The 11508-nt window shown below is 36.3% G+C and overlaps 1 protein-coding gene across 2 annotated transcripts in view; it reads left to right on the top strand.

Moving 5' to 3' along the window:
* LOC106867959 (hyccin) overlaps positions 1–8409 on the top strand; it is a 327707-nt gene extending 319298 nt beyond the window's left edge. For both annotated transcript variants that reach the window (XM_014913039.2, XM_014913040.2), the window contains 2 exons: positions 358–517; positions 5333–8409. In XM_014913039.2, the coding sequence (XP_014768525.1) occupies positions 358–517; positions 5333–5784 (612 nt within the window). In that variant the 3' untranslated portion in view covers positions 5785–8409. The remainder of the gene's footprint in view (positions 1–357; positions 518–5332) is intronic.
* The last annotated feature ends 3099 nt before the right edge of the window (positions 8410–11508 follow it).

The following is an 11508-nucleotide window of genomic DNA, read 5'->3' as shown; positions in this document are numbered from 1 at the left end:
GTACCGCCTGACTGGCTCCTGTAGGATTTTCGAGCGAGATCGTTGCCAGTGCCCCTGGACTGGCTTGTGCGGGTGGCACATAAAAGACACCATTTCGAGCGTGGCCGTTTTCGTGCGGGTGACACGTAAAAGCACCCACTACACTCTCTGAGTGGTTGGCGTTAGGAAGGGCATCCAGCTGTAGAAACTCTGCCAAATCAGACTGGAGCCTGATGTTGCCATCCGGTTTCACCAGTCCTCAGTCAAATCGTCCAACCCATGCTAGCATGGAAAGCGGACGTTAAACGATGATGATGATGATGATGATATATATACATGCATATATTTTCAATAATTGGAATACTCAATTTCTTTCAGGTCACAAATGCTGTTCGTAATTGTTTGAAATATAGTCCTTCTGGTCAACCAGACACTGCAATGGGAATTGGTGTAGCACTTTCTCCAGCCCCATCTTCCTCAGTAACCATGTCAAAATCTGCCATTACAAATGCATCTTTCAGAGCCACAAAATTACCAGGTAACTTATATTTCACTATTTTAATCACAAATTAATGATATATTTTCAGTTGCTGTTTTTTGTCTTTTCCTTTTTTTTTTTTACACACATTAGATACATACACTGATTATAGCTGAAAAGGCAAATACCTTGCTATTTTTGTTACGATGCTCTACAAGTTCAAACCCTGCCAATGCCAACTTTGTCTTTCATCGATAAGATAAAATAACCATCAATTGCTGGGGTCTATGGTATTGACTAACCCCTCTTGTCTAGTTAAATTTATTTTTCTGGATTTCATCCTCGTGCATTTACAAGGGAGATTACTCTATAATTTTAATTTTACTTAATTCTAATTCCTGACATTTTCACAAGGTCACACTTGGTAGGTGGGGAGAATGTAGGTCATTAAAAAAAGGCTTTGTCAGCAGGACAAACGTTATGCCTATCATCATTTTTAGGATATATGTGTTTGAAAATGGAGACTCGGCACAAATACTTGTCACACTAAATACATTCAGAGTTTAGATGGTAGTATTAGACCAGACAATAAATTTAGTCTATCACACAAGATTCAGTCAACCCAGAAACCTGGTTGGCACTGTTCTGTCAAGGCAAAGTTATCTCTGTTGATATCTTAACTCAGAAGAGTCCTTGTAACTAAATAAATACCCCTTGTCATTTTGTCTGCACCTTTCAGTTTCACCCAACTCACTACTCTATATTAATAGTTCCATTTACCCACTACTGTTTATCTAATATCAAAGTATTGGAGCAGTGCTTTCCAAAGGATTGAGCACGTCAGAAATTTTTTAGCATCCATGTGAGCATCCGTCACTCAAATGCCATATCGACGATTTTATCTTCAAAAACTTCGTGTGTTTCAATTTTTTCTTTGTGCATTTGTTGTAAAATATGCAGGCACACAATGCACAAGTGCACAGCTTACAGAGAACAGCGTATGTCTGTGATCCAACCTCTGTCTTTTGTCAAAAATAGTGTATCTTGGACTATTTTATCAAATATCTTCTTTTGTAAGACATTTGCTTCACAACCATTTGGTGTGAATTCATTCCCACTGTGTGGAACCTTGGGCAATTGTCTCCTACCATATTCTCTGGCTGACCTAACCATTGTAAATGTATTTGGTAGACAAACTGAAAGAAACCCATCATCTGTGTGTGTGTGTGTGTGTGTCTCCTTCTTTTGACGTCATAGTGCAATAGTTGTAAATGTGCCTCACTGTTACACAAGTGTTGTTTCCAACCTTCCATGGATGCCTGTCCAATCATTTTGGAAATAATACCTTGTTTATAAAAAAGTGAGGATTGACGAAGGAAGGGCCTCGAATGTGCTTCACTGGATCCCGCTTGATCCCTGCAAGAATGGAAAAGTAGAAGCTGAAACGATAGAATTAGAGTGAGTTAAACAACTAACATCTGTCTCTCAAATTTCTGGTCTTGTGCGTATGTTTGAAGTAATTGTTTTTATCACTTTCCAAAAAAAAAAAAAGAAAGAAAATTTAAATATTGCTTCGAATATGATTGATAAAGTAGAAACTTTAATCACCTTGATTTTTAACGAAAGAAATGCGAAACAAACTACAGTAGTCACTACGAAGCAATTAAAAAAAAATCACCTATATTCTCCCAGTGACCTTATAATTTCTCTCCCTTGATTGAAAAAATATCAGAAGGTGTCATTTAATTTACAATTATTTTTTTAAAATATAAAAATAGCAGTTACGTCATTTAGAATTAATCTAATGTCACTTTTACTTCAAGGGAGACAACTTCATTTGCAATTTGAAACGAGAGAATTTGTATTTTTCTCTTTTTTAGCTGTAGATCTATCCTCAAGCTACTCCAGCCATAATGACCACTTCTTTTTGTTCACACTGTGTTTTTAGGACAAGTTATCCAATATGTTATTTCTTTTTAGTTTGTAGGCTGAGATTTGAGAAATATTTGACGTCTAATTTTGGCAGATCAAGCGATCTTATAAACTCTATTAATAGTTGGTTTGAGCTTAAATCATTGATTTGTATTTCTCCGTTACTGCTTAAAGGCAAGGGAAATAACTTGGGACATAGCAACATAGCAAATTAAAATCAGAAATTAATATGAATTATTTTTTATTAATCAACCATTTAAAGTAAATTATATACTTTATTTTACATGGGAGATGATTTTTTGACACTTTCTTTATCATATATAAAATATAAAACAGAAAGTTAGTAAAAATAGTTGCTTGTCTTTTATCCTTTTTTTTTTAGGGAGTCAGAATAACTGCCTGTAATATTCCATTTCTATGAATTTGTCCTACAGCTAGTCTAAAGTGATCATGTACTAATATAGTAGAGATGTTAGAAACAGCAATGTCAGATTCACTGTATGTTTTGGTGTATTGGCATAATGCCCTACCACATGGTTTCAGGTTCAGTCCCATAGTGTGACACCAAGGCAAGTCTCTACTACTCTATATTACAATCAAAGTTTTGTGAGCTGATTTCATTGACAGAAACAGAAAGAAACCAATGATACCTGTGTCTTCTTGTCTTGACATTGTGTGCGATACTTTTAAAAAGTCTTATCACATATGTGGTGTCATTTGTTTCTGGTTTCCATGTCAGGTGATGGGGGAAATAATATCTTGCTTGGAAACAGCTGAAGAGGGTAACAGTAAGGGCACCTGGCTGTAGAAAATCATCTTCAGTGAATTCCATATCAACCAAGGAAGCATGAAAAAAAATGAACATTGAATTGATGATTGCAGTATTTGTTCTGGTTCTTTGCCTCTTGAGGTCAACTTTGTCTCTCATTTTCTTGGGTTGATAAACTAGAATCATCATCATCATATGTCCATTTTCCATGCTGGCATGGGTTGGACAGTTTGACTGAATACTGGTAAGCCAGGGAGCTACACTAGGTTCCAGTCTAGTTTGGCATAGTTTCTATGGTTGGATGCTCTTCCTAGCGCCAACAACACCAAGAATGTAGTGGGTGCTTTTTACATGCCACCAGTACTGGTGCCATTGACAAGACACTGGCTTTGGCCACTAAATTAAATACCAGTATTTAATTTAGTATTCAATAGATTTGTCCCACAAAATTTGTGACCTTTTGTCTCTATATTAGAAATCAGTGTTTAGTTTTGCTTTTATGTCCTGGTTCAACACCTGTTAGAATCAATTTTTATTCCTCTAGAGTTGATAAAATAAGTGTATTGTTTCTTTCAGATTCAGTTTTACATGAAGTCAAAATAAGTAACTATTATCATATTTTTATATTAACTACTGTTATTGTTTTTCAGGAAGGATGTTTGAATACTTTCTTTGCAAGTTATTTTAATTAAAAATTACTTGGATTGTTTATAATGAAAGGAATGCATTTGAATTGCTGAAGAATAAAAACTGTTAGTTTCATTTTATGGCAAAGGAGAAGTGATGACAATAAAATATAAGACAAGATAACATATGGAGCTACCTAATTTGGTGGTTCTGCAATTTCTATGTTCAATGAATGCCATAAAATATTTTGTGACAGTGTAAGAAGAAATATTTAAATTAAAAGTAGAAATCTAAGTTGCCATTTGCTTTACAAAGCTGATCCCATCCATGCTAGCATGGCAGACAAACATTAAATGATGATGAATGATATATATATAGTATTGAATATATTGTTAAATATTCATATATGTATATTTTACATAGTGCAAACATCTATATAGAACTGAATATGTTGGTTAGACTGGATAGATATTTCTATTATTATTATTATTGAGTGAGAGAGCAATGCATGCCATCAAAGTGACACTGGGATAAAATATACAAAGCCCAGTATACCCATCATGACTACCTGTTTGATAAAGGTACACCAGGCACATGCATCACAACTATAAGTGCGCGACACGGTGATCTCATATCAAGATAATCAGCACATGACCTTGCAGGTGGGGCCCAGTTAGAATTTTCTTCTAGTCTAATAGCCCATCCTACTCAAAGGGTTGTTTGTTGAACGAAACACCTATGTTTCCAAATGTGAATTATCCGAACCCCACTGAACACATGGCTATGATGCTCCCCCACTACTTCTGCTCGTGATCAGAAATGCACATATCGTCAGCCACTAAGGGACATGCTCAACTGGTTAAGGTCAAACAAATAACAAGCAAATTTGTGGTTTTGAACAGGATATTTACTGTAGCCCATCTTTTAAACCAAGACAAAACAACAATGTACATGATAGCACTTCCAATCATTTAAGTTAAGAAGCCATGAGAGCTGCTGCCTGGTACTGCATCAGGGCATTTATTATTATATTAAACAGTGACAGTCTAATTTTTGTAGACTTTCAATGATAAAATATGTGTGTGTGAGAGAGAGAGAGAGAGGGAGAGAGCTGCAAGTGCATTTTTAGGTTTCTGCCAACCAATTCAAAGATTTTATTAAGATTCAGTGTACAAGAAGTACCTGTGCAGATGAATAATTCTCAGTGGGTATAGCTTGCACTGCACTACCTCCACCTATTGGCCCAAGAAGACTTTCACCAGTGTGACATGAGAATTGACAAAACTGGGAACTTCCAAGGCCTCAGGTTTTATTTTGGAGATTTCCTTCTCCTAGTAGATTACCAACCAAGATTAAAGAGCTTCTACCTGCTCATGAGGTAAGCTATCCCATGCCAGACACCAAACTGACACCCAAACACTACATAGAGTGATTGAATATCATTCCAGTGTTCGACACAGAGCAGCTCATAAATAAACAAAAAATGTATGTATATATATATATTCAGATGAAAATTAAATGGAATTTTTACACTTTTCTTTGTGCAGATGATATTTCAGTTCCAGACGAGGAAAATGATGCATCTGCCAAACCTCTTCCAACCATTGATGAGGATGCTGACAGTCCAGGGGAAAAGTCTAATAATAAACCATCCAGTCGACCACCAAAGAGTGCCCGCAAATCTGATAAAGCTAAAAAAGAACGGCGTAACAATTCTGATAGCAGCGAACTTCCATCTTTACGTTCTTCAGTGTTCAATGGAGAAAGTAATATTACAGATATTTCTGTAGCCATCATTAAAAACCGCGAGCGAACACTTGTAGATAGCTTAGAGATGTCAGACATAACACCAAAAATGCCTCCTACATCCAATAGTGTTGATGACTGTATCATGGCCGCTGCTTCAGCATCACAAGATGACAATGACAAAATGCACGTTCAGGTCAAATACAAAATGCAGTCTTCCAACAGTCTTGGAAAAGATATGAAACTTGCTTAAAGTTGGCAGCAGTCACATAGCAATAACGTAAGCCATGGGACTTGATATTTGAAGTTTAGTCTCACCAACATCAAATATAAGTGACATCGTGTTACAACCATCTGTTAAGTATTATTACTGTGATTCCATATTGTTTGTAATTTATCCTCTCTAAATGATTATGAGTTATTACAAAAACAAAACAAAAACAAAAAAATGGTAAAATGGTATTTGTAAGCATTTTTTGTTTTTTATTTTTCCCATTTTAGTTTCTTCACAGTTCACTTCACCGAGATTTGTCTAGTTTGGAAATCGTGGTTTTTATATAGAAACTTTATCATAAAAAGACACCATTCACCCATTCCCTTGCAAGATTATATATATATATATATATATACACACGCAGAACACATATTCTAGTTGTATCTTTGAAGCTTCTTGTATTATTACTTGTGTTTCACATTACCAATTATGCAAATAACTGAAGAAGTGAAGTGGCCTGACAGTATATAAGCAAAGATATTGGTAAACACATCAGTATATGATGTGTCTTTGAGATTTGGTTAGTTGCCAAAAAAATACGAGAAAATGCATTCCATATTCATCTATTTCATTGTCTTACACAGAACATGTGACATAATATATTTACATGCAAAGGCTTATTTTCATCTTTTCAATTTCATATGTGTAAAACTCAAAAGAAAGGAAAATGTTTGTTGTTACGAGAGTTTTACTGTTGAAGAATAACTGAACTTATTTTTTCCCAATAAATATTCTCTTCTGAAGTATGGTCGTGCCATTGTTAGGGAAATAAAATATTCTAATCGGTTGGTATTTGGAAATTTCTCAATAAACATTGATGTTTGTGTTTGTAAAATTTTACCATTTCAGTCTTTTGTCCAAGAATGCTGAAGACTGGAATAAAAGTTTATACTTCTCCAAAAGCAAAACATCACACCTTTTTAGGCCATTAATATAGCAGGGCATGTGTTCTATAGTAGACCAATTGATTTAATAGTAGTTTACATCAACATCTTTTAAGCTCAAGATATACTTAACCCCCTCACCCATTTTCACAGCACCTCCTGGTCCCTGGGTGACTTTAGCAGAGTCCTGTCTGTTGCAAGCATTTGAGATAGGTCTCTAGTTTAAGGAGTTTTGACAGCTCTGTAAAGGCTCATAGGTACTGCCTTTCCAATTGACAATAAGATCAAAAATATTTTGGATGTGAATTGGTGAGACATCTGAATATCTGAATGTATACATACATATATGCTGCAAGAATCAATATAATACTATAACTGCTTTTTACAGTTTTGAACAAAGGATTGCAATTGGTGAATCCTTGTAAGCAGTTCTATTGATATTTATGGATGAATTCCAAATACCAACTGGCAGAAATAGTTTATTTCCCACATAATGGATTTGCCAGATTTTGGCATTACACTGTCACATTTTTAAGTAAAAAAATAGTATTTGGTTATGCAGCAGTACTAAAAACTGTACCACAGAAACCTTCCTTGTTTTTGCCTGTTTTTTTTTTTTACACATAATATCAACTGTTGTTGCATGTGAGCAGATGTTCTTTTTATGACAATTGAATAGATGCATTTTCTAACAGTTTTTCAACGACTGATTATATTTTTATGTTTTTATGATCATTTTTGCTTATATTTTGTCATGTTACTTCTTAAATCATTTAAATAACTAATAATATGAAATATAGAATAAGATTTCAAGAAGCATCGGATTCTAATAAAATATACAAACTCTACATGATGTATACTATGTACTTGTTTGATTGCAATTCAAAAGAAAACTTCACCAATCTCTCTCCCACTCTTTATGTGTGTGTGTGTACATGTTTATATATATTTACACATATATAAATATACATCATATATATATACATATGTATGTGTGTGTATCTATAAAGTACCCTCCATTTTTAGACGATATACATAGAAGATTTTCCTTCTAGTGATTGGGAATTTGTTGTTTTCTCTTTTGTATATAATATTTTATTATGAATGATCATCTTCATATTTTGGTCTGAAATTCCTCATCACGTTTGGAAATTGTTGTTAAATGTTACAAAATGTCTACCAAGTAAAATTTGGATGAATAGGACAACAGTATGTAAGGGTATCTTTGAGTATCAAAATTGTTGCATTCTGAATTTATTGAAAAAACAGAAAAATTTTCATCTTTCATTTTAAATACCATAACTCAATAAAATAACATGATAAAAAAAATTATACAAAATCACTTTGTCAGAATAAGAATAGCAAAACGTGTTGTCATCAGGTAACTTACAGAAAAATATCTCAAACATGATGGTAGTTTGTTTAAATGCGAAAATTTAAAACTGAATACAACCGTTTGTAGTTAGAATTTTAAAATTAAAAGTTCTTACTCCAGAATATCTGAAAAGCTCAGATGATGCAAAGCAAAATGGAAACCGAAAAACACTGTTCTATCTTTATTATATTGATTCTGACTCATTCTTCTTGGTGGTAGCAGTGTCCTAATCACTGGAGCAGAATGCACTGTTGTTTTAATATTTCTATTTCTACTTTTCTTGTCCAAGTGATGAGAATAAATTCTGTTTACAATTTATAAAGATATGTTTTTTTTTGTTGTTGACTTTTTGTTATTGTTTCATTTCTTTATATTGTAAAATTACCTTAGATTTATTTATTTATTTACTAACACCAGTCTGCACAATATGAAGACAAATTAGTGACTAGATTTATTTATGTCCATATTTAACTGCACATATTTTGTTGTTTATTGGCAGGACTCATAATTTTGTATGTCTGATTTATGTAGCTGTGAGAAATGGGTGCTAGATTTCTTGGGAGTGTTATCTGAAGCAGATTAATTACCTAGGTATTCACAATGAGTGAAATAGTAAAAGAATGATTTGAGAAACTAAATCATAACAGTACGATTATGAGGCCTATTGAATATAATATCTGGCAGTGTAGGCTATAGTCTAATCACACGTATAGTCAACCAGGTGATACATGAAGGAGTCATACTCATGACTGGTGTAGCAGCACCATAGTCAACTGCTACAAAGGAAAAGGTGACACATTAGACAGGAATAATTACAGAGGTATCAAATTGTTGGATCAGGTGATGAAAGTCACAGCCCAACTAATCAGGGAGAGAGTTAGTTTAGACAATATGCAGTTTGAGTTTGTGCCAGGGAGAAGCACCACTGATGCTATATTTCTAGTAAGACAGCTGCAGGAGAAATTCCTAGCCAAAAATAAACCGCTGTACTTGGCTTTCGTTGACATGGAGAAAACCTTTGACAGGGTCCCCTGATCCCTTATCTGGTGGTCAATGTGGAAACTAGTATAGATGAGTGGTTAGTGAGGGCTGTACAAGCTATGTACAAGGATGCTGTCAGTAAGGTGAGGTTTGGCAATGAGTATAGTGAAGAATTCCAGTTAGGAGTAGGGGTCCAACAAGGATCAGTCCTCATCCCCCTCATATTCATCATAGTCCTCCAGGCAATGACAGAGGAAGTCAAGACAGGCTACCCTTGGGAGCTCCATGATCTGCTGATGACCTTGCTCTAATAGCTGAGTCTCTACCAGATCTAGAGAAGAAGTTTCAAGTGTGGAAACAAAGTCTAGAATCGATGGACCTAAGAGTCAATCTAGCAAAAGCCAAAGTCTTAGTAAGTAGGAAGGCAGACAAACCACAAATCCTTTCAGTAGATGGCCCTGCTTGATCTATAGGAATGGTTTAGGCAGAAACTCCATAGGATGTACCCGGTGTAAGCTATGGACACAAGAGGTGCAGTAATATCAAAGGAAAGTTAACTGGGAAGACAGTTTTTTATGTGTGGCAGATGCACAGGAGCAATAAACACTGAAAATGTGCAGAAAACAACTTCCATTACATGCCAGGGACAAAGACTAGAAGTAGTTGATAGCTTCCGTTCCAAGTCAGCAGTGGGGGTAGATGTTCTGAGAGCATAGCTGCTAGAATAAGAACAGCCTGGGCAAAGTTCAGACAGCTCTACCTCTACTGGTAACAAAGGACCTCTTGCTCAGAGTGAAAGGTAGACTGTATGACGCATGTGTACGAACAGCCGTGCTACATGGTAGAGAAACATGGGTTGTGACTGCTGAGGACATGCATAGGCTTGAAAGAAATGAAGCTAGTATGCTCTGCCGGATGTGTAATGTCAGTGTGCATACACAACAGAGTGTAAGCACCCTGAGAGGAAAGTTGGGCATAAGAAGCATCAGGTGTGGTGTGCAAGAGAGACAACTGCACTGGTATGGTCATGTATGGATGAGGACAGCTGTGTAAAGAAGTGCCGATCTCTAACTGTGGAAGAGGTAGACCCAGGAAGACCTGCGATGAGGTGGTGAAGCGTGACCGAAACCTGTGGAGATATGCAAGCTAAGTGAGATCATAACTATGGCCTATGTCAGTGTCACATAACTGACCCATTTGAGAGTTCCCTTCAATCGTCTGGCAATGTGCTGCACTTGAGAAGATCTATTGAGTCAAGGAAAATCGCTGTCGTGGTCGATGTCAGTACCGCTTGACTGGCACCTGTGCCGGGTGACAAATAAAAAGCACCATTCGAGAGTGGTCGATGCCAGTGCCATCAGACTGGCTTCCCTGCTGGTGGAACATAAAAAGCACCATATGAGCCTGGTCCATGCCAGTGAAGTCTAACTGGCTCCCGTACCAGTGGCACATAAAAAGCACCATTCGGGTGTGATCGATGCCAGTGCCACTTGACTGTCTCTCATGTCAGTGATACGCAAAAAGCACCCACTACACTCTCAGATTGGTTGGTGTTAGGAAGGGCATCCCGCTGTAGAAACCTTGCCAGATCAGATTGGAGCCTGGTGCAGCATCTCGGCTTGCCTGTCCTCAGTCAAACTGTCCAACCCATGCCAGCATGGGAAGCGGACGTTAAACGACGATGATGATGATGTGTAGCTTTAAGGTTAAGAACTTTGCTTCTCAACCACATGGTTGTGGGTTTAGTTCCCACAACATATCACCTTAGCAAGTGTATTCATTGCTAATCAAAGTCTTCTGAGTGGATTTGGTAGCTGAAAACTGAAAAAAAATTCAGTTCTGTATTTTAGAGATGAGGTATTATGTACATTATTTACATCTGACGGATATTTGTTCTCATCTTGTTTGTTGTTAACACAACGTTTCAGCTGATATACCCTCCAGCCTTCATCAGGTGTCTTGGGGGGAAATTTCGAACCCGGGTTCTCATTCCTAATGTATTTTTCGATATTATTATTATTATTATTATTATTATCACTGCCTGAAATTGAACTCGGAATCTTGGGGTTTGTAGCTCACACTTTTAACCACTACGGATATATGGCGTAGTGGTTAAGAGCGTGGGCTATTAACCCCAAGATTCCAAGTTCGATTCCAGGCAGTGACCTGAATAATAATAATAACACCGAAAAATACCTTAGGAATGAGAACCCAGGTTCGAAATTTCCCCAAGACACCTGGTGAAGGCTGGAAGGTATATCAGCTGAAATTTCTTAACAACAAACAAGATGAGGATCCATCAAATGTAAATAATGAAAAAAATTCATTACGTGTGTGTGTGTGTGTGTGTGTGTCGTGATGGTTGCAAATAAATGCCAGAGTCATACAAATGGTTTTATTCATTTTCAGTCTGGAGAAGGTGATGGTTGATGACAGGAATATCTACGTCATTGAATTCCGTCT

Source organism: Octopus bimaculoides, chromosome 2 (genome assembly GCF_001194135.2).
Source record: "Octopus bimaculoides isolate UCB-OBI-ISO-001 chromosome 2, ASM119413v2, whole genome shotgun sequence".
NCBI classification, from domain to species: domain Eukaryota; kingdom Metazoa; phylum Mollusca; class Cephalopoda; order Octopoda; family Octopodidae; genus Octopus; species Octopus bimaculoides.
Note: the sequence above shows the minus strand (reverse complement) of the source record. Positions and strands in the feature narration are given on the sequence as shown.